This window comes from Suricata suricatta, chromosome 3 (genome assembly GCF_006229205.1).
Source record: "Suricata suricatta isolate VVHF042 chromosome 3, meerkat_22Aug2017_6uvM2_HiC, whole genome shotgun sequence".
Classification (NCBI taxonomy): Eukaryota; Metazoa; Chordata; class Mammalia; order Carnivora; family Herpestidae; genus Suricata; species Suricata suricatta.
The window spans coordinates 3100567-3123241 of record NC_043702.1 but is presented as its reverse complement, the minus strand read 5'-3'; the positions used below and the strand labels follow the sequence as shown (position 1 = coordinate 3123241).

General features: G+C 49.7%; 1 protein-coding gene across 3 annotated transcripts in view; it reads right to left on the bottom strand.

The window, feature by feature from the left end:
- The window catches only part of COL6A3 (collagen type VI alpha 3 chain), a 77820-nt gene extending 56753 nt beyond the window's left edge, over positions 1 to 21067 (bottom strand). For 2 of the 3 annotated variants that reach the window (XM_029933550.1, XM_029933551.1), the window contains exons 1-2: positions 20900 to 21067; positions 8661 to 8781 (exon numbers count right to left, since the gene is read on the bottom strand). In XM_029933550.1, the coding sequence (XP_029789410.1) occupies positions 8661 to 8751 (91 nt within the window). In that variant the 5' untranslated portion in view covers positions 8752 to 8781; positions 20900 to 21067. Of the gene's footprint in view, positions 1 to 688; positions 1292 to 8660; positions 8782 to 20899 lie in introns of all 3 variants that reach the window. The other variant, XM_029933549.1, reaches the window with a different exon arrangement.
- Between the last annotated feature and the right edge of the window lie 1608 nt (positions 21068 to 22675).

Genomic DNA, 22675 nt, shown 5'->3' with positions numbered 1-22675 from the left:
CATTTGGAAAACACATTCTCCTCCTGCATTTGTTAAATGTACATTTGCCAAGTGACATGATTCTTTTGATGTTTATAAATGAGTCCAGTTGGGCTATTTTGCCAAAGGCCCTCAGTCTGAATTAAAGTATGTCATGATCTCACCACTCAACAGAACTACTCCGAAACTTGAGAAGCACAGGAAAATAGTTTCTCAAAAATATCCCAAGTGAGTACTCTGCTGTTTCTTACCTTCAGAAGGGCAGTTCTCAAAACTCAGCACAGAAAGGGCCCGTGGGGCAGCCCTCACATACCTACAAGTGCACCTGTAACATGCCCACTTAGAGGCCATGCCACTGTCCTGGACTAGTCTTCGCAGAATTGTAATGAGCCCCTGAGATCCATTTTTCAGACGACTGGATCGCAAGTGAATAAGACAATGATGTTGAATAGTCTCAGAGCAACGGTTTCCTTCGCTTCACCTCAGAAGCACACTTCCTTGACAATGCGTGTGTTAACAAGAGCTTTCCACTCACTCACGGACCTTTTGTTTTGCACGTCCAAGAGCTAGTTTATCTCGGAAGGACCCCGCCATGGGTACTTACAGGTTCTCCTGAGGCGAAGCATTCTGGAGGCGCCTGCCTGACCTCTACAAAAACCAACACACAGAACACCCCACTCCCACACACTGGCGAGGAGAGCATACGTACCTTCCGTGACAATGGTTGGCGGTTGTAAGACAATGCGCCTTTGGGCCACGCCAACAATGTACAGCAGTACTTGTTCCTGGAGGTCCCCAAAGCTACGGAATTCCGGGACCGTAAACACCATGTTGTCACTGGTAGCTATGTGCTGGAGCTCTGCCCTGGAGGCGGCCTGGGTTCCGAGGCCAAACGAGAACACGCTAGCCTGTTTCAGGGCTACGACCCCGTCCCGGATCTCATCACTAGAAGGCCCGGCACTTATGAGGACCAGCACCTGGGGAACCCCTTCCTCCACTCGGCTGCCCCCTGCCCTGGTAAAGTGGTTCTCCACCACGAAATCAAGGGCGAGGCCGATATTGGCCAGCTCCCCGCCAGTGAACGCAAGGGCTTTCACTGCATCCAGAACCTGCCCCTTGGTGCTGTAGGTGTCCAAGGAGAACACGGTTCTGGGCTCATCGCTATACAGGACCACCCCCACTCGGATCTGCTGAGTTCCAACTGAGAGTCTCTCAAGGAGATTTACAAGGAAGTCGCGAATGACTGCAAAATGGGCACTTCCGGTGTTGTTTGATCCATCAATAAGGAAAATAATGTCAGCAGAGTCTTGTGCTTTAAAAGAGAGAAATGCAAAAAATGTGAAAGCGTTAGAACAAGTGACCACATGCATTGTTCAGTATTCTGACATGTTTCTTTGGAAACCAATAAGAAACACGAAATACAGACAAACAAAACACATGTTGATTAAGGAATGTGAAATTCTCTTTCAGTTCTGCATTCTGAATGGATAAGAGGCAACTCTAGGGAATAATGGTGTAAAATAGGAACAATTATGTCAAATGTTCATTTGTACCATATTTGTAGTTACAATTATTCAAAACATATTCACTTTTCTGAGGGAGGAGGCACAGGTACATATTCTAGAAATTTCTACTAAATTTGGAGGGAAATGTTATTGTGTGAATTCTGTGTTACCATACCTACAGGAGGTCCAAGCATGATTTTTAATTTTTGGATGTTTCTCTTATCATCCCCAAGTGCTCACAGGAATTTCATTTGTCCAAATCCATAGTTACAAAGCAGACTCTCAGAGTCAGGGTTTGGTATCATCCGAGTGTGTTGAACACCTGATTTCTGGAGTGACTACTGTTTCTTCTCTTTAAAAACCAAGATGGCTGCCTGTGCACAACTTTGTGAATTTGAAAGGAAGAACTCAAGCTACATTTCAAGTCTGAATCTTAAAAATAGTCTGATAAATGTTTGGTTTGATCTTTTCTCACACGATGCTGAGTTACATGGAACTCACATGCAGGTCTGGGATTAGGCTAGATGTTTTGTTCATGTACTTTTGCTATTGCCTCTGTATTCAATCACATAATGCAGAACAATGTTAAGCACAGTGATATGAAACCAGTCATGACATAATTATCCAACCTTATTTTTATGACATCCTAAACTGGCTGTCTAGCAAGACCACGAGCCTCTCAAAAACCCTGGATCAGATTTAGCTCTGGGTTATAAAGACGGACATAAAGGCCTTTTCTCTCCCTACAGTGGCACTCTAGAATCTTCCATTCCATTATGGAGAATGGGGATTTCACAGAAGCCCTGGGTAGGGAATAGCAATTAATAATCTATAAACCTGAGTGGAATATTTCAAAGGTTCAGCTAGAACATTTAAATCGGACTGATTTAAAACTAGAGGAAAAGCCAAATTATTCTGGCGAATGTTTTTTAATAACTTAAGTGTGTGTTAGGGACCGGAAAAAAATCTATGGAGACATATGTGATATTTATATTCTGAGATTTAGGAAGCTGTATCTGGGATATAATCACAACATTCTATGTCAGACCATGCATTCTGATCTTTCTAATGACAGTGAACATTTTAAGTGTAAGAGTCATTTTTCCTTGTACCAGAAAAAGTTGCTTTTATTTTTACTGTGGAAATAGGATATGAGTCCTATCTCATAAAATTAAAGAATTCTGCTGTAGTGAAATTAAGTTCTCATCCAAGTTCCCTCATACAGGAGCTGAGCCAGAAATTGCTAGAATCAGAAGAACTCTTTCTTCCCTCACTAAACACAACCCCTGATAACATTTTTGCAGGTGAATCCCTTGCATCGGGAAAGATGCCAACTTGGAAATATGAGATCTAATGTGAAGGATAATTTTTTGCTACAGTAATTAAGATCTCGTGTTTTTAATAAATGTCACACAAAAGTATCACAATAAGTGGACCTTTGCTAAGAATCCCAAAGCACTTGCTATTTTTTTAGCCAAAACATAAGCCTCCCAAGGATCTCTGGGAGGGTGCAGGGCCACAAAAGTGGCCCGCATCACCATATGAGCCCTGGCTCTGCCCGCCACACCACTGCATCTCTCCACACCTCCCAGGAGTGAACCAGTGACCCCGAGCGACGATGGGACATTTGCGCACCAAAGTCATTTAAATGAAGGACCAGTACTGGGTGTTATATGGAAACCAACTTGACAATAAACTATTATTTTTTAAAAAAAGGATTAGCCCTGAGCCTAGGGTCCTCAATAAGAGAGAAGGGATAACCTAACACAGGATGACACCTTCCTTTTTCACGTATTACTTTTTAATTAATGTATCACATTCTTTTTCGGTTGCAATTTACAATAGTATGCAAATAAGGGACACCCTGTGGGAAGACCCTGGACGCTTTGTCTTCCTAAAGGCTGAACTGCAGCAGGTCATAGAAAATCGGCGGATAATTTGTCATCACTGAAAAAACAACACTGTCCTCTCACGCACACAACGATGGGACACACGAGGGCATGCTGTGTTATCCAGGTGAGCCGAAGCCTCAGACAGACACAGGAGCTGTGGGTTCTTGCACACAGCAAGGCGCACCCACGACCAGTATTCATTCTAAGGATAATCATGTCTAACTAAAATTTAAAACATGAAATTGTCTGGTTTTCTGCTCTAGAGGTTCATGTGTCCCACCCTCCAGGGCACTTTCTAAAGAAAAGTTTCACCATGTCCATGGATAAGTCGGACTCCTTCAACACTGTTGGAACCACCCTTTTCCTGAGCACCTTGGTGCGGGCACAATGCCTTCCTCCACTCATGGGATGCTCCTTTTTTGTAAGAAAAATGAAAAAGATCGTATATGCGTTTCTTCTGCAAACACAAAACTGAAGATCGGTTTCATGCGTGTTTTAAATCTTCATCTTTTGCAAAGAAGAGAAGGCTCATGCCGAAATCCTCACCAAATACAGCCCACTTTTGGCTTTCACTTCAGACCGAAGCTTCTGTGCATCTTAGTGATATGCATTTGTAAAAGAATGACAAAGAGATTTTCTTAAATACAACCTTCGGAAACTGATTACGTGAGTGGGGTTCATTTAGACCAGTGGGGACCATTGACATTTTAAAAACAGCGCGGCTTATGGTCAAGAGCACTCGATGGGGAAGAGTTACCTGGTGGACAGGTGACGGGAGGAAATGGCCCTGACTCCCTAGCAATCTCTCTCCTGCCCCCTAGAAGCGGAGGACGGTTATTATTTTGTGTTCATGCTGTGAAGCATGCGGTGGGCGTGATACTGGAGGAACTGCGGGGTGAAGTTAATCAGAAAAGACAGCATAAATGGATTAATATCCAAGCTGCGAGTGGCTTGGACACTAGAAGACAGAGATGCTTTCTTGGCATAAAAACAAAGGTTTTTTTTTTTTTTTAAGCTGTGTGGAAACGTACTATGTTGATGGTCTCATTTGGCATTCACGTAAGACTATGATTGTTCATTTACAGAATGGTTAAACATAAGCGCGAACTCATCCGCTCTTTCCCCTCAGTTGGCCAAAACAGCAATAAAGAAAGGATGCCCTGTGTCTCTGCTGGTCCCTTCGCTGTGCTGACGCGGATTGTTTATCATCCCTACATTCAAAACTGTGATCATCGGTGAGAGTGAGTAGAGGCAGCCTCACAGCATGTCCTTGTCGCCCGGAGTGTTTGGTGTGGGACGCTCTGGGGCAGGGGGTGGGGGTGGGGGCCCCACCTTCTTCTCCTATAACCCGGCAGGATAACACATGTGTCATAAGACACAGGTGAGGCATGCCGCTTGAAGCACAGAACACTTTTCAGTGTTAAACGGGAAGAAGCCAGACGGTCACCGGCTCCTCTGTCTGAAGTAGACCCATTGGCAGGACAGTAGCGTTCCCGCCTCGGTCAAGGCTGAAATCACAAGTGACCACCAGGCGGACCATTTTATGAACAGCCTTCTGACACATTTGCACGGGGGGTGGGAGGTAGTTCTGAAACCCTGCGCCCATCCAAGCTCTGCCTGCCCAGGACAACAGCTCCTTCCCCAACATCTCATCTTCCTGGCCCCCATCCCTCGCTGTCTGATTCTGTTATGAAAACCTGATGTCCATACTGTTTACCTACCATCCCCCATTATCCAGATCGCAGTCCAGAGAGCCTACCCGTCTCCAGACTCCCTCCATGTGCCCCTTCCGTCCTTCCACGAGCCCTTTAGATTGGCAGATTCAGGGGCGCCGGAGGGGCTCAGTCAGTTAAGCGTCCGACTTTGGCTCAGGTCATGATCTCGTGGTTCATGAGTTTGAGCCCCGTGTCGGGCTCTGTGCTGACAGCTCGGAGCCTGGAGCCTGCTTCGGATTCTGTGTCTCCCCCTCTCTCTCTATGCCCCTCCCCGTTCATGCTCTGTCTCTCTCTGTCTCTCAAAAATAAATAAACATTAAAAAATTAGATTGGCCGATTTACGGCTCAAAATCCCGTCTTTCTTCTCCTGGCTCCATCTAACAGGCTGAATTAGCAAGAGAGTGACCTTCTGCCTGTCACCCTACCTCCTGCTTCCTGATTTCGAGCGCTCTCGGTGGCAACCACTCTGGAATGCTTAGGAGGAACGAGGCTGTGGTCACCTCCTGGGGGCAGTGCGGAGCCTGCCTCTCTACTCAACCCACCTGCATCCAGAGAATCATCCGCCTCCTGGGCTGCCTCCCACGTCTCGGGGGCCCCCTGCCCACCACGCCCTATGCACGTGAGGGCCGCCCCGTAAGCCTCTCTGCAAACGACTGCACCCCCACACTGTGCCCCCAGTCTCCCTCCTACACGGTGGCAGCATCCCTGGGGTCACACGCCCAGCTGCTCTAGGACTCCTCCCATCCCAGCCCAGGCAGGACCCCGCGCGGGCTGCTGCAGGACCTGGCCCACCACCTTCCGGATTTCCTTCCCAAGAAGACCCTCCTGGCCCTCCACCCTTTCTCTCTCTCGGCGAGCCCTGCCGGGCACCCGCAACACGGAGCCCCCTCTCCAGGGCCCGGGCTCTTTGTTAGATACCTTTACTAAGGATCATAGAAATACCTCCCGTGGGATCATAATGTCAGAGCGGGGTTTTTTAGAGTTAAAATTTAATTATTTCTGGGCACCTGGGGGGCTCAGCCACTTAAGCATCTGACTCTTGGTTTCCACTCAGGTCATGATCTCACAGTTCGTGAGCTCAAGCCCCGCATCAGGCTCTGTGCTGACAGTACAGAGCCTGCTTGTGATTTTCTCTCTCCCTCTTTCTCTTGTTTCTTTCTCTCTCTCTCTCCAAATAAATAAACTTAAAAAAAACTTTTTTAAATAAAAGAAAATTCCGTTATTTCAGAAAACACCCTCTTGGATGTAGATGAAAGCGCTATCTTAGAAGGAGACGACAGAGCGTGGCCAAACCTTTGTTTTTACACCTGTGAACAGCCATCTCTTCCCTGGCCCCTCCCCCCGGTCTTCAGCCACAGTGTCACTTTAATGCCAGCAGTCGCCAAGCTTTTCTCCAAAGAACAGCAAGGCAGGCAGGAGCTTGGCAAGGTTGCCGTTACCTGTGATGTCTTTAAGGGTCTCTGTGCCTCCAGCCCCTTCCGGAGCCACGGATGACTGCACACAGGACACTAAGTTTCCTACTATGTCATGAAGTGAGGTAAAATTCTCTAGGTTGAAAACATGCATATTGAGCGGTTCGCTTGCTATTTCTTTTAAGGCTCCTTCATCTGCATCCTCAACTCCAATTGCAAACACGTTAACGTCAGCAGACTTAAGTCCCGCTGAAGGCAGAGCGAGGCCGACGTCCGAGTGTCCATCGGTTAACACTACGATAACCTGAGGGACTCCGTCAGCGGCCCGGCTTCCGGCAGCCTCAGTGAGGTGATTCTGCATTACGTACTCTAATCCTTTTCCGGTCTGATTGCTTCCCCCAATATAAGACATGTTGGAAATGTGGGAGAGGACTTCTTGATTAGTACCATACGTATTTAACAGGAACTCGGTATGTGGGTTGCCGTTGAACTGGACCAGAGCAAAATGGAAATCATTTTCTCCCACAGCTAAAGATTTTATAACATCATATAGAAACTCTCGAACAAGTTGGAAATGTTCCTGTCCAATGCTCCAAGAGGAATCCACTAGAAATATTATATCGGCAGCGGCACCAGTTTTGACATCTTTAAAAAAAGACATTGGTTTAGATTTTTCTCCCATTCAAGCCATTACTTCGTATCGGCGCAAAGCCTGCCTAACCGACCTCGCCTGGCACTGTGCTGGGACGGAGTGGCCCGCCCCTCGCTCACACTGAGGGCGGACAGGGTGACTCACCTGAGCGGCAGGGGCCCGAGCTCGGGGACAGCTGGTGGGGAGCCCTTGGCCCAGGTTCCACATGCAAAGGACCCCATCCTGAACCGGTGGCAGGCTCCAGAATGGGGCGAAGACATCTCCTGCAGGGTCCTTTAACTCAAGCCTGATCCTCTGTGATAGTCTGAGCCCCGACACCCCCCGAGGAGACCAGGCCATCCCATCAGAGACAACCAGCCACCACCTTATAAATTCCTTCCTCATTTTGGGCTCTGAAACGGGGCCTCGGGAAGAAGGAACAGTGAAAACGACCATTTTTCATCAACTAGCGTCCGCTGTGTGCGGTCCTCCGCAAGAAAAGTAAACGCAGTCAGTATGTCTTCCTTGAGGGCAGACTTGGGTAACTGGAGAGGAAGGCAAGGTCTCGTTTTTCCCAGACTTTTTAGCATGAGCAAAGGTACCCTAACCAGTGAACTATGTGGCTCTCAGGGCCCGCAGAGCCTTCACAGATAGGGGATAGTATTTATCTTTTTCAAAGGTGAACCCAGTCCCTTCTCGACCATGGGGGCAGGACGCGCAGGGTGCCAGGCAGGGTGCCCGAGGAGGACCGTTCTGCAGCGGTGGCCATGCCGGCCGCATACCGCCCGCTCCTGGACCCTCCTTACCGCAGGCTGCCCTGACGCCCCACACAACGCTCCCCTTTCCTTGAGGTGGCGCTCACCTCCTGCCATCTAAGGGCCACCGCGCCCCCTGGGAGAACCCCTACCCGAGATCCAACTCTCCAGGCAAAGGAGAGGAAGACTCAAGGCCACCCCGCTGACTCACAGTGCAGGCAGCATTTCTAAGTTTTCTAAAACTCTGCAAGCAAATTCTTAAGAGGGTTCATTTGGATCTATTGTTTTTCATCATGTGGGGAAATGTTTTTTTTTAAGACTTGATGATTCTAGATGAAAAATGTCTTTTTGTGTCCAGAATTATAGAAAGAGGGTGATCTGGGTGTTTTATTTTCAAGAAAACTAACGTTTACTCTCAATAGTTGTCTTGTCCTGGTTTTAGGTACTGTGAGACCAAACCAGGGCCAGGAATGTGGAAAAGCCCTTCCTTTTGGTGAAATGTTTGTGATACAAACATGCTGCTCACACCCAATGTAGAAACAAACCACAACGCCAGGATATCAGACCCCAGTGTTAGTGAAAGTAGGTCATCGCCCACTGGAGGAGCATCTGGAGAAGTCTGTGCCCTGAACGGATGTCCTGAGACACAGAGCTCCACCGTCTCTTAATCAGGCCGAAGTTCTAGCTCAAGCTCACAACGTCTAGGATCTAAACATCAGAGAACATCCTGTGAATAAACGTAATAAAGTAGTAAATGCTTCTGGATCTTACCTGCTTGCTGCTGTTGGGCACGGGTATGAGAAAAGCCTGAGAGAAAGAGGCAAAAGATGGCCACCAAGGGCAAGTGTCGATGTTTCCTCATTTTGAACGTGTTTAAGCACCACGTGGGAACCTGTCCAAGAAAAGGGAAGAGAACAGAATGCTCAGTTCTGATGCTCAGACCACAGACTACTGCGTCACGGTTGAGCCCTTTTATGAAAGAGTTTTCCCTAAACAGTCCATGAAAATCTTTGAAGCCGGTCATTGTATTCGTTTGGTCGGAGCTGAAATAAGATGAAACAAAACAGGTGGTTAGCTTCGTTCCCCTCAGACTGCGGCGGGCACCAACAGCATGTCGTCCAGCAAATGACAGAGAGTCCAGATAAAGGTGTTGGTGGCCACGGAGAGCGGCAGGTCTGTGACACCCAGCCTAACCGTAGCCCGGGTCTGAGAGGATTCCACAGGGAATCTTCCGTTCATGCCGGGAATGGGCTTTGCCCAAATCAGAGAATGTGCTAACAAGGCCGTGGCCTGCCGAATGGGAGAAAATATTCACAAACCATGTATCTGATGAGGGGTTCAAAGCCAGAAGATATAAAGAACTCCCACAATTCAACAACATCAAAATAATCTGATTTAAAAATGGGAAAAGGGTTTGGGGTGCCTCAGTGACTCGGTGGGTTGAGCGTCCGACTCTTGATTTTGGCTCAGGTCACAATCCCAGGGTCCTGGGATCCTGCCCCTTGTCAGGCTCCGGCTGAGCATGGAGCCTGCTCAGGAATCTGCCTCTGTCCCCCCTGCCCCTCCCAAACTCATGTGTGCTCTTTCTTTCTCTCTCTTAAAAATAAATAAATAAATAAAGTAAAAATAAGTAAAAATGGGAAAAGGGCTTGAACAGACATTTCTCCAAAGAAGATACACCCACGGCCAATAAGCATATGACAAGATACTCAACATATCCTAATCATCAGAAAAGTGCAAATAAATCAAAACCACAATGAGCTATCACCTCACACTCATTAGAAAGACTGCTATAAAAAAATAGTAAACAATAATTATTGATGAGGATGCAGAAAAATTGGAGGCTTTGCACCCTGTTGGTGGGAATGTAAAACAAGGCAGCCACTATAGAAAACTCTACGGGGGTTCCTCAGAAAATTAACAATAGAATTACTGAATAACCTAGTAATCCCACTTCAGGGCATATATCCAAAATACATGAAACAGGATGGTAAAGAAATGTATGCACACCCAATTTCACTGCAATATCAGTCACAATCGCCAAGAGGTGGAAACATCATCAACACCCATCAATGGGGGAAGGGACATATCATACAATGAAATATTACTCAGCCTTTAAAAAGGGAATCCTATCATATTCCTACAACATGGATGAAACCTGAGGACACTAAGATAAGTGAAATAAGCCAGTTACAAAAAGACACATACTGCAAGTCTCCGCTTACGGGACGCGTCCAACTATCAGATGAGCAGGGGCGCCCGGGTGGCTCGGTCCGTTAAGCATCCAACTCTTGGTTTCCGCCCAGGCCATGATCGCACAGTTTGTGGGACTGAGCCCGACATCAAGCTCTGTGGCTAAGCATGGAGGCTACTTGGGATTCTCTCTCTCTCTCTCTCTCTCTCTCTCTCTCTCTCTCTCTCTCTCTCTCTCTCTCCCTCCACCCCTGCCCCTAGCTTACGCTCTCTCTGTCTTCCTCTAATGTTAAAAAAAAATCTGATGTAACATCGAAACCTGCCTACGTATTGGCTGAGCTGTGCAGTCAGCTCCACGGAAGGCCCAAGCTCTTGCACCTGCTTGCCTTGACCTTCCTCTTGCCCTCGGCACTCCATGGGCCCAGTGATTCTCTTCCCAGCGCTCCACTGTGCACGCAGGAGCTCCACCTTCCCCACACTGCTAAGGAGGCCAATGTTAAGAACGGTCTGATATTGTCGATGCTGCCATACAGCATAACACAACTCATGATAGTGGAGGAAAGTCTGTCTGACGAATTAGTGACGTGGCCTTGGCAGAGGACTAGCGTCCACTTGAACTGGTCAGCAGGAGGGCACTGGGGGCCGAGGAGAACAAAGAGGCAGCCCCTTGTGGAGTCTGCCGCCTAAGCGCACGGGTGCAGGGAGCACAAAGGAAAACAGAGCTCAGGCCCGCAGTTGAGCCTGCCAGGGGTCAGGCCCCGAGGGAGAAGCTGGAGTCCAACATCTTGTGGCCCAGCTGTGAGGAAGGCAAGACCCGGAGTGTGGGCCCTGGGCCAGCCTGCCGAACATTGGAGGCTGAGAGAAAGATAAAACCATAAACAAGAGAGGAGGTTCCAAGGTCCACTGTGCCTTTGAATTTCCAAGGAAAGTCAACAAAAGCATCACCTGTGATGAGCGGATCCACCCTGCGATTCCAGTTCTGAGCATGAAGACACTCGCAGCAGCTCAAACAGAGCTACCCGTTCACCCAGCTTTCTCCTGGAAATGTGTCTACACCGCAGAGAAAATGCTGTTCTAATGAGGAGCAGGAGACCAGTCATCAAGAGGACATCTTTCTTTCTTACAAGAAGGTGACAGTGAGTGCTGATAATGGCAACACGTCAAAGGCACAGCCCAACCATCTTGGCTTGAAACGGTGCACACACGTGAGACACGGATTCATACAGCAGAGAAGGGCAGGCCCCGGTGCCCAGTGCTTTGGTTCCACGGTGTCCCCAAGTCCTAGTTGAGTCCCGGCTGATGCTCAGGACACTCCCCGCAGGCACTGCCTGGCTGGTTGGTCTGTTTTCTCTACTGAGAATGACCTGCCACCACAGCCCAAGCTTCACCCCCTCCGCACTCTAGAAATCCTTAGATCAAGCACATGATCCACCCTGAGAATCTTCCAGATCTTTCCATCTGGCCATACTTCCCTTCCCCACACCCTGCTCGGCCTATTCCCAAGATTTTCTTTAGGAGGGGAAGAAAAAAATAAATACAATGTCTGTAATTTTTGTATGTGTGTTCTCAATAAATTGGGGCTACACACTTTAGAACAACGTAAAAGTACCTTGTACACGTGCTAATCTTGAGTCTTTCTATTACAATCAAACATTGCATTTTTCTATCAGCAGTAAGCATCCCACTAAAAAACCATTTTATAGGAAAATTGTCTGTCCACGCTATTTAAATTTTACTGGATTCTTTCCAAATATAGAACCAGCCCTTTCCAAAACAACCTGTAATATTATAATTGATCAAGAACTGTTTTTTAAATTTGGGATCCGCAAATTTCAAAGGGTCTGTCAACCTCCCACAAATGTGTACAAAACCGTATTTGTGTACATGGGATTTTCTGGGGGTAGGATCCATGTTCACGTGTGACTCTAAAATCATCTACTCTACCTCCCCCCAAAGTGTAAGCAGCACCGCTTCAATGAAAAATCTTAATGAAATCCCAATAGTTTAAAATAATCCATGCACAAGATGCAAGGTTCTAAGTAGTACTTTTGTTTAAGAATTAGAGCAAGAGAGTATCACAGGGTCTCATTGGAAAGCACTGGACTGTGCAATCCATGCAAGGAAAAACAGACAAGATCTGCCCACCCACCGCTGGACTGGAGAGCTGCAGGCCCCCTGCCCACATCCTGGACCAACGGGATGCACTGGGTGGTCAGCAGTTTGCTAATGGCTTTTAAACCATCCCTGTATCTCACAGGGCCTGACAGCAACTTCTTGGAATACACCAATCCTCTCTTATAGTAAACACTGAGTGGACCCTCTACTGAGAAAGTCCAAAATAATCTTCTCATCTTTGATAAAGCTCATAAATATAAATAGTAATGGGATGAAGTCTGTAATATCTTGCAGAGGCATTACTGACTTCAAGCTATTCTCTAAGGAAAATGTATTTTACGTTGGCTGAAAGTTACACGTAAAAATGTTTATTTCCGAGATATTCATCTTTAAAAGAGTGAGAAGCCCCATAAACAAAGTGCTACCCATTGAGACACAAAGTACAGTGCACAGGAATTCTCTTTTCCAAAACGTGCCCAGTTATGAGGAGGGGGGGAGGGGAGGGCAGCGGGGGTAGAAGGAAAAGCCCTCCCCACTCTGGGGGTGATGCCGATGCCACGATGCGCTATCCACGCTGCGCTCATGACTGATGAGCCCACGTGGCGTGGCTGAGCTGAATTCCCAGGCGGGACAACGTTTTCTGGCCATCATGCTCGAAATCCAGTCTTGTGGCTCAAGGATTCCTGGCCCAGCTATTGAATATTTTGTTAATGTTTTTGTTTGCAATTAAGTCTATTCTATTTATCATGTCACGGATACCCATTTTTAAATCTGAAGTTTTTAAAAGATGTCAGCATCATCTCCCCCAGTGATCCCCGGCTTGCTCATTTAAAAAATTTTAGCGCTTATATATTTTTGAGAGAGAGAGCAACAGAGTGCGAGTGCGGGAGGGGCAGAAGGAGAGGGAGACACAGAATCCGAAGCAGCTCCAGGCTCTGAGCTGTCAGCACAGAGCCCGATGCGGGGCTCGAACCCATGAAGCCATGGGATCATGACCTGAGCTGAAGTCAGATGCTTAACCCAGGCGCCCCAGGGCTTGTTCATTTTAATAAGGGAGAAGGAGGCACCCATGCCTTCATTACCCTCCTCCCCTGACCTCCCCACCAACCCAGGAAATAGAGACAAGAGAGCACAATATTTACTGTGCATCTATCTTGTGGGATTTCATAGCCTCCTCCCAACAACCCAATGGCTGCTCCCCACTCCCCTGACCCCACTGTAAAACTGGGAAACTGAATCCAAGGCGAGGCAAAGCGATGTGCCCAAGGTCACGTAGATAAAACAAGACAAACCCAGAATCCTAACCAAAGTCCACAGTTGCAAAGCCCAGGGGAAGGACCCCAGGAAACCCAGAGAGACTGGGCCAGGCCTGGCCCAGATCTGAAGGAAACTCCCCATCTCTTTGGGGGAAAAAATAGACTTCTCTGGTGACAGATTCTGTGTCAACAGAATCCATTTGTCTGTTGCTCTTCTTTTAAATATGAAAAAAAAAGTCCGAACTGGCTGCTTGAGCCCCTTGGTTGGGTGGGGTGAGACGCTCCTTTGTGTCATAGCGTCTGAGTCCAAAGGCCAACAGATTCAATAAGAGAACTTCTTATCTTTCTATTTAACAAGAGTAATTCCTTTTTTCACCCCGCCTCATCCTGAAAAAGACTCAGGGTGCTTTTTCCCTTGTGTAGCTGCCCATTTGAAACTTAAAAAGATATCTCTTATTACAAAGATGGCTTCACACAACCTCCAACTTGCAGTCGCATTCGGTCATATTCCAAAGACTTTCCAAGGCTCTTTAGCAACTCCATGAAATTACTTGTCATTAAGTCTACTCAAAAGCTGTTTCATTTTCCATGTCTGGAAAGCTTTTTTAAGAAAGAGACACACACATGCACACAAGGAAATCATTTTGAAACAAAGGCTTAAATACTTCCAGAGGCTCCATTTTGAGAGCATTTCTTCCATCTTCTCTGAGTACCGCTCTTTAAAGTCAGGCTAGTGCTCCTACAAGTTCTAGGCCTTGGGTTAACTCCTGGTGTTTTGTGTCACGTGCGGCCTACAGAAGAGTAGGAGACCCGGGCATGCGTCCTCTCTGCTGTGACTCACTGCAGGAACCCTGGGGACCTGAGCTGGCTGCCCCCTCTCCCTTTCTCTCACCCCCTTCCCCTCTTGCCTGATTCCTGGGAAAGGAGTCCCCATCCTGGTCCCCAGGGAGAAGCCTGAAAGAGGATTCATTAGGTTCTCGATTAGGGAAGGAAGAGGGTAGAATTTAATCTACGACTGCCATTTGAAAGAGCTTTGGGGAGATCCTCAAATGACTTGGAGCTCCCTAAGAAGGCCCCTCTCAATCAGAATGTGGTTTGTTAACTGTTTATTTTACAACTGGAATGTCTTTTTTCCATTCTCTGAAAATGCACAAGAGAATTATCCACCATGCATACATATCTGCAAACAATTATCTGAACACGGTTGCTGTGAGAGCAAAGTTTTAAGTCTTCTGATTACGTGTCCCGGCTTGGCCTCACTGCCACCCACGGCGTCCTCACTAGACACTGACTAACCAACTCACCATCTTCGATGTTCGGCTTCTCCTGGTAAAATCAAGTAAAACAATACCCGTTCAGCAGCTCCTGTATTTAAATAGAGCAAGACAGGGGCGCCTGGGTGACTCAGTCGGTGGAGCAACCAACTTCAGCTCCGGTAGTGATCTTGCAGTTCGTGGGTTTGAGCCCCATGTCGGGCTCTGTGCTGACAGCTCAGAGCCTGGAGCTGCTTCAGATTCTGAGTCTCCCTCTCTCACTGGCCCTCCCCCACTCCTGCTCTGTCTCTGTCTCTCAAAAATAAATTCATAAAGGCATTTACAAAATTATAAATAGAGCGAGACAGAAAGCGGGAGGGGGGTTGGACCTTCCCTTGCAAGTAATCTCCTCCCTGAGGGAGGTCCCCGGCAAGCACGTGCCGAGCGCCCTCACGGCTAGCTTCCGCCCCCCATCAAGGCAGCTTGAAGATCCTTCAGATTCAGTGCCAGTTATTTGGAAATTTATTTAAAGACATACTCCCAGGGTCCAACACAATAACTGTGAAGTAGGAAGTTCCACATCTGCTGTAGTCGGAAGAGCTAGACACTACCATGCAAATGTAGAAAACATGTTACCCTCTTAAATGTAAGGCAACCAGACACGGCTCTTCTCCATTTGCATTGCTAATTATAAATGTCCAGCAGAGACCAGATTGGATTCAACATTATGGAAGAGATGCCTTAGAACAGGCTTCTGAAGAAATTACGCAAACATCCACTCCATTCCAGCCCCCCGAGTGGCACTGGCTTCCATCCACCTCTCTTCCTTTCTTGGCCACAGACTTTTGGGGCTACCGGCCTCTCCAATGCCATGGAGTTCCGTTGCTGAATCATTCAAAGTGGCTAACGTGACCTCATATCGTAAGGAAAAGTTAAACATTGTGCGTTTCCTACTCTGATTCACGATCAAGTCTAGAAGAGAAATTCATTTAAAATAGACTCAACCTCACGTTGCGACATCTGCTGCCACATTCTCAACAGTGGCTTCCGAGTAAGAGCCTGGAAACGTCCTACTTCCTTCCCTCTCCGTCGCTCATGACCAGCTGACTTCTCCAGGCCCACGCATCTTACACAGAAAATAAGGCTAATGGGATGATGCTCTGACAGCTAAAGCTGGGCGACTATTTCCTCTTAGCTGTTGCCCTGGGCCCGACCGGTGATGGGGATCCTGCCGCCCCCACCAGAAACAGAGAGCCCCCCAGGGGCACATCGGGCGATCTGTGAGGCTCAGCCAAGCTGGCGCTCGCTCCGGCTCCTGGACCTGGGCTGCTGAATCAACTGATGAAGATTCCAGAAGAGAAAAACCAGTTTCCTGGAATGGCTTCCCTTGAGACCTGAGTCATCTCCAGCTGCTGCTCGGTTTTTAATTTTCAAATTAAACCGCCCCAGGAGCTCGCCCATCCCGTGGCCAGCTCTCAGTGCTCTGGGTCCACGGAAACTAAATGTATAGCACGCACCGGGTACATGTGACCGAGCTATTTCCTACGGTGTTTTCCCCAGGCCGCTCCTGACTCGCAAATGTTTCCCGGTATTTCCTGAGTCTTCGAATTCAGGAGAACGGCAGGATTATGCTAGGCTAGACGCAGCCAGACCCTCCAAAAGATTAACAGTTTGCCTTGGGGAAAGGCTTTGGCAGAACTTTACATGTTTGTCTTACTTTTCTCCTCTCCTTTTTCTTTCCAGATTTTTTTAAAGCAACAATTACCTCTCTGCGAAGTACACTTATAATAATACATGACTGCATAGAAGACGGGTTAGTGGGTAGAAGTGCCTTTCTTCACATGACACTCTAGAATATTCTCTAAGGACTTTTACTCCCTGCATAGTCCCAGTCCCGGTATCAGCTGATGGGCGGGCATTACCATGGGCAGGGGCGCCCAGGAATTCTGATTTTCCTCCACTACTTGCGACGTGACCTCAGACCAGTAATTCACCTCTCTGTGCTCTGTTCCTTCATCTCAGCTGTCAAAGGTGTGGAGAAAGCACCCACCAAGGTAGTCATTTTTTGACATTTAAAATAGCCCAACGGAAATCACATACTTGCCAGTCAGAGGGCAGGGTCTATGTGTCAATCATTCCTGTGCCCCTCCCTCAACCCCAGAGCTCCAAGCCATGGGCAGAGCAAGGCTTAGCCAGCTTGGATGAGCGTCAGAACACACGGACGTAGTGGCAGGTTCGGCTCCCTCCCTCGGGGCTAGAATTCTGTCCTTCGGGATCCCAACAGTGGAGAGCTCAGGTAAACAATAAGCCTGAAAGTCAGTAATATGCTTTTTTTATTAACCATGATTTAAGATGGGACATTCATAATTATCGTAGTCCGTATGCCTTTTTTAAAATATGTCCAAACAAGTTGCCCACTGGGGGAAAGCAGCAAAGGGCTGGTCATGAGAAGTGTGGGAGTCACTGGATCAGTTCACGACCTTGGCAATATCACTGCCTATCTCACAGTTCAATCATTCTACATGGACACAGCAAGGCATGAATATGCAAATTCGCTTCAGTTCTGAAACAACTTCCTGTTAATTTAAGTTTTCTCAGGAGATGTGGGTAAAATATTTCCTTTGTAAGTTCTTATATGATTAGTGCCCTTGTATTGAAATTATTTTAGGGTACAGACTGCCTCTTTCAAGGCATAATTTCACTTCAATACCTGAGCACAGAAAAAAAATAATAAAACTCTAAATTTATATCAACTTCAGATATTATGGGCACATTTAAAAATAAATGTGTTTAAACAGTGTGAAGTTACCCGTGAGAGCCCTGATGAGACATCTGTCAACCCTTGCGAACCCAAAAACCCCACCCTGAACGACTCCCACCACTTGGAGATTTTTCCGGGGCTCGGGAAGTTACACTGCCCTCTAGGGGCAGGAAAACCACACTGCGTTTTCAGGCAAGGCTACACCCAGGTGAATGTGTTACCAGAATTTCGGGTCCCTCCTGGAACAGACCCAGGAGACCAGAAGGTGTTAAAAATTACGATTCCAAAGAAGAACCCTTTTGTAAATCAGGACGCAGTGTGTGCTGAGTGTGAGGCGGCCACTGCCCCTGCTTTTTTAGAGGGATCCAAGAGCATCTTTTCTGTAAAGCGTAGCAGAACCTTCTAGAATTTTTACATTGGAAAGACAGAACCCGTCCTTGTCTTGCTCAGAGCTGGCTGGATGTACGGGAACTTTTTAACGCTTTCCTGCTTTAACATGTGAATTACATCGGGCTTTCACTTCCTCGGCTAGAGCTACTAACAGGGCTTTTCTGATGTCAGCGCTTGCTCGTTAGGCAGCAGTGGCCGGCTCTGACTGCCCCCGTCGCCACGGCACAGCCACCCCACAGGTCGCCGGGCAATAGCCACCTGCACTCCGTGTCCCACTCGGATGTGGACACAGCCTGGGATTCTCCCCCAAGAGATAACAGATCCCCGGGTTCATCCGGAGAGAAGAGCGACAAAAACTGCTGGTCCAACAAATCCGGGGGCCGAGGCCGTCAGCCTGCCTTGTGTGGCGGGGCCTGTCTCATGGGGCGGGATTCAGGGCTTGTTGGGGATTTTTAAACCCCGACTGTGGAATCTCACAAACAAGTGGCCGGAGCTGCCGGCGGCTGGTGGGACCGTTGTCCAAACGCGCTGAGCAAGCTCCCAGGGCAGGAGCTCTCTCTCGACTCTCAAAAGGCACAGAAGACCCGTCTCCGGCTGGCTTATGGCCTCGGTGGCCTCCTAACCCCAAACTATGGTCAGAAGGCTGGCTTATGGCCTCGGTGGCCTCCTAACCCCAAACTATGGTCAGAAGGGGAGCCGCACAGGAATCGACCATTGGTCATCGATTAGAGATGTTTCCTCCTGCTTTATCATCAGGGATGGGTAAGGTTCTAAGCCACAAAAAATGACAAACGGTGCTCCTGAGGCCAGAGTAGGATGCATGCATCCTAAACACTGTGTTATAAAGGGAGGGACAGAAAGAAAGACCTTTCTAGTCAGAAAGATTTTATATCAAAATGTCCTCACGACCCCTCGTTTGGACTTTTGCCTTATATTCGTCGGTGTGGAGCCACGGCGTGAGGGAGGGGTACACTCCCTCCCAGGAGATGGAAGAGCCGGGGCCAAGGGCTAACCATCCAGAGGTTTCCCTGGCCACCTCCCAGGAAGGTGGGGCGGCCACTCCCTCCAACTGCCGCGTAGGAAAAAGGCTGGGCGACCACACTTCTCCACCTGCGGGGCTCCATCCCTCCCAGGTCCCGGGCCCCGCCCAGTGTCTTCTCAGTGGCTTTCCCGCTGCTGCCTGAGTAGGGAGTACCCTTCACCTCATGGTAATGACCGTCCCTTGCCTCAACAGAGACGGTCAAGGTCACATAGCTATTCCTAGAGGTAGAATTCCCACAGAAAGGCCCTCACCTCCCCATCCCTGTGCCTTCACCCTCTGCAACAAGCCCACTTTGAGAACAAAGTAAAATACAGCCCCCACCCCTCCGGGCCCCCGGGCCTGCTCGGCTCTCAGATTCTTCAATAGCTAAGGTCCCTGCCTGTCTGGCAGCTTCTAGCACCTCCTCCTCCATCGCTGGCCCGGGAGAGGCTCGGGGAGCCTAAACAAATTCTCCCATTACTTACAGCAGAAGGGGACAAAAGGACTCTAAGCTTTGGGAGAAACAAATCAAAGAGCCCGTTCCAATTCAGACGCAAGTTAGTTTGGGACCCTCCGTTGCTAGCATGTCTGCTTGCTTGAAATGGTGATGACTTTACAACCATCTCAGTCTCCCCGACTGGCTCTGTGGTTTCTGCAAGGATTTGAGCACCATGGGGGGACCCACCCCGAATCTGCATCCTTAAAACCAGAGAGCCACACCTCAAAGGGTTTCCAACCAAGAATTCCCGCCCTTACCTCTCGCCCAGGAGAGAACTCAGACGTTCTGACACTGTCCACCAGCCAATTGCTTTCAAACAGAATGTTGGTTAGGGACAAAGAATATTTGATTTTTAAAGCTATTTCTGTTCAGGTTTTTAAAGTGTTAAGAACAGATGCCTGGGAGGCTGGGGGAGGCCGGGTCAGGAAGGATCTTCCCACATGAGCTCCAAGCCCCTCTGCAGCTCTGGCATCCTTGCAGCTCTCGTGTGGGGACAGCTGTGTGCAGGGCGAGGCAGGGGCCACACAGGGCAGTGCCCCCGTGCTCCCTCCGGGGGCAGGGCCCACCCCCACATGCAGGGCAGTCTGTTCTAGGTGTCCAGCCCAGCCACTAAGTTGGCTCCTGGGGCCAGGCTGTGAACGGCTGATTTCTGTTTCTCTGCTCCCCCAGGAACCCCTGGGTCCTCCCAGGGACCCCCACCCATGCTTTCACTACGGCCCACTTTCTAACATGGCGGGCTCTCGAAACAGGTCCCCAAAGCAGGCTGGCAGCTGTCAGGAGACACTTCCATCGTGGGTGAGCAGGGCCCACGTCCCGCCCTCCTGGCAGGGAACAGGCCTCTGGGGTCCAGGCTGGGCACCCACCATGGGCCGGGCCCACGGCCCCAGGAGTCCAGCCCGGCACCAAATGCCTTCTCCTCCTCCGACCTCAGCAGCTCCTGTATGCCACCCCCGAAGTCAGACTCCAACAGTGACCTCAGGTTCTTAAAAAGAGGAAGGCCTGGTGGTACCAGCTGGAGAGCTCTTGACCTGCCCTGAGCCTGGGCACCAAAGTCACCCCCGAAGGCCACAGACGTGCTGCACCAGCCTCCGCCCTCGCCAGGCCCGCGGGAAGCCTGCCGGACACCCCCAGCGGGGAGAACTCAAAGAGAATCTCCCCCAAATTGCTGCTCAACAGGGTAGCTCGTGAATCCTCCCGAAGACACATCTGCTAACAGAGCAGGTCCCCACCGAGCGTCAGGGGGAGAGGGGACATCAAACAGACAGCGCGAGGCCAGAGACACGGCAATGGGAAGGGCAGGGAAAGCCCGAGGCGCCACCCAACGGCAGCCCCACACTCAGCAAGCCGCGGCCCTAACCACCTTGGAGACACCCAGGGGCCACCAAGCCAGAAAGGCAACTCAGCAGAATCCTCCAGGGACCAAGAAAGCGGACAAGCGTGACAGCCTCCCAGAACCGACCGGGGTCAAGGCGTTTCCTTCTGGCCCATGGACTCAGGACAGCAGAGGACCCACTGCACTCACCCTGAGCGAACCTGCAGACGTGTCTGTCCCTGGGCTCCTGTGCTCACTTATGGTCGAAACTGACGCATGTTTCTCCTGCTTGCGCGTCTGCCTTCCTTTCTGGGGGACGGGGGCTCCGGGCCGGACAGGAAACCCGCAGGGTCCTCCAGGAGGCTGGAGAGCAGGAGAGCTCAGCGGCCCTCAGTGGAAGACTGAGCTCCAAACTGGATCCAATCCAGGGATACAGTCAGGGCTTTCTCCAGCTCCTCCTCCTTCCCCTCCTCCTCCACCCCCTCCTCCCGACCCCTCCTCTCCCCCTCCCCAAGGCGGGCCTGACCCAACTGTAAATGAAAACCAGACTCTAGGAGCTCTGTTGCTCCTGGCCCCCGCTGAGGCTGATGTCACCCTCCCAGCGCAGTCTTCACCCTGCCAGCCTCGAGCCTGACTCCCGCAAGCCCCAGCTCTCGAAAAGAAACCCACCTCCTCCACCCGTCACACCTTTGGGGCTGGGCCCCTGGTGGCAAAGAGACTGAATTTGGGATTTTTTTTTTCCGTGGGTTTTCCTGCAGCGCTTTCCAACACCATCTGAAGGCAAACAGGAAATGCAAGCTACCCCCTCCACCCTCCCCACGCCCTCCCGTTTCTCCTTGAAGTTTCTGAATCTAGACTTCTCCTAATAACCCCCCTTTCAAATAGAAAACCCAGCAGTTAACAGCTCCTCGGCCTTCTGCGGAGCAAGGCTCTGCTAGCCAGTGAAAAGGCAAGAAAAGGAGACGACTTCTTTTTGAAAAGTTCTCTCCATAACGGTTCCGACTGTGCGGCCAGCGGTCCCGCTCCAGGACACATCTGAGGGGCGACAGGATGCATTCCTTGCTCAGAGCGTCAGGGAGGTTCTGGAGAAACGGCCTGCCAGGCTTGCACATTTCATGACGCTTGGTTACACGTTATCTCTGTTGTCCCAGACATCACGGCCTGGTCTCTGTCTTTTGTGGTTGTCAGGGGGAGATTATGGCCTCGTTTCACAGGTGAGGAAAGCGAGGGCACAGAAGGAACGCTAGCCCGACACCCCCAAGTCTCCCCTGATTTCCATCACGGGGCTCTTCGGGAGACTAACGGGAAACATCAAGAGATCGCTAACAGATACTTAGGACTTTGAAATCTTCCCACAGCCAAATGCGAGAGTGAAGATACCATGAACTCCTTTTCGGGGATGATCCCCTTCAAGTTCAGGGAAGAAAGGGAGCCGGTTCGAGGAGACCAAGCCTGCCCCCTGATGGAGGACACAGCAGCTCAGACAGGAGCCGGGAGGCAGGGGCGGCGAAACACGGACGACACATGACAACTCCGAGGGTAAAACATTCTGACTTAGTGGGTTTCAACATCGGGGCCTGTGGTTCATAGCACCCCAGGGGGCTGGTGACCGGGAGCCACAGCTGCAAACCCTATGCTCACCTCTTCCCCTCTGCCCCAGGGGGACCCCCGAGGTTCATTACAATGCATTTGCATCGCAGTTTGCCTCCTCTCTGGGGGCGGGAGTTGTGGGGGGAAGCGGTGCACACCTTGCAGGGTCAAAGCTCCCCCTCCTAGCCAATGGGAAGGCCCCCCCGATGGTTGGCAGGAGCCCCCAGTAGACATCACCCCATCACGGGGCCCAAGACCCCCACCGCCATAAAAAGACCCCTGGAGCCTCAGGGTGGCGGCCACCTCACCTGTCTTGGGTGCACTGTGCCCAATAAACAGCTTTGCACCTGCTGCCTTCCCTCTGGTGGCCTGCATTGGAGCGCTTGTCCTTATGGA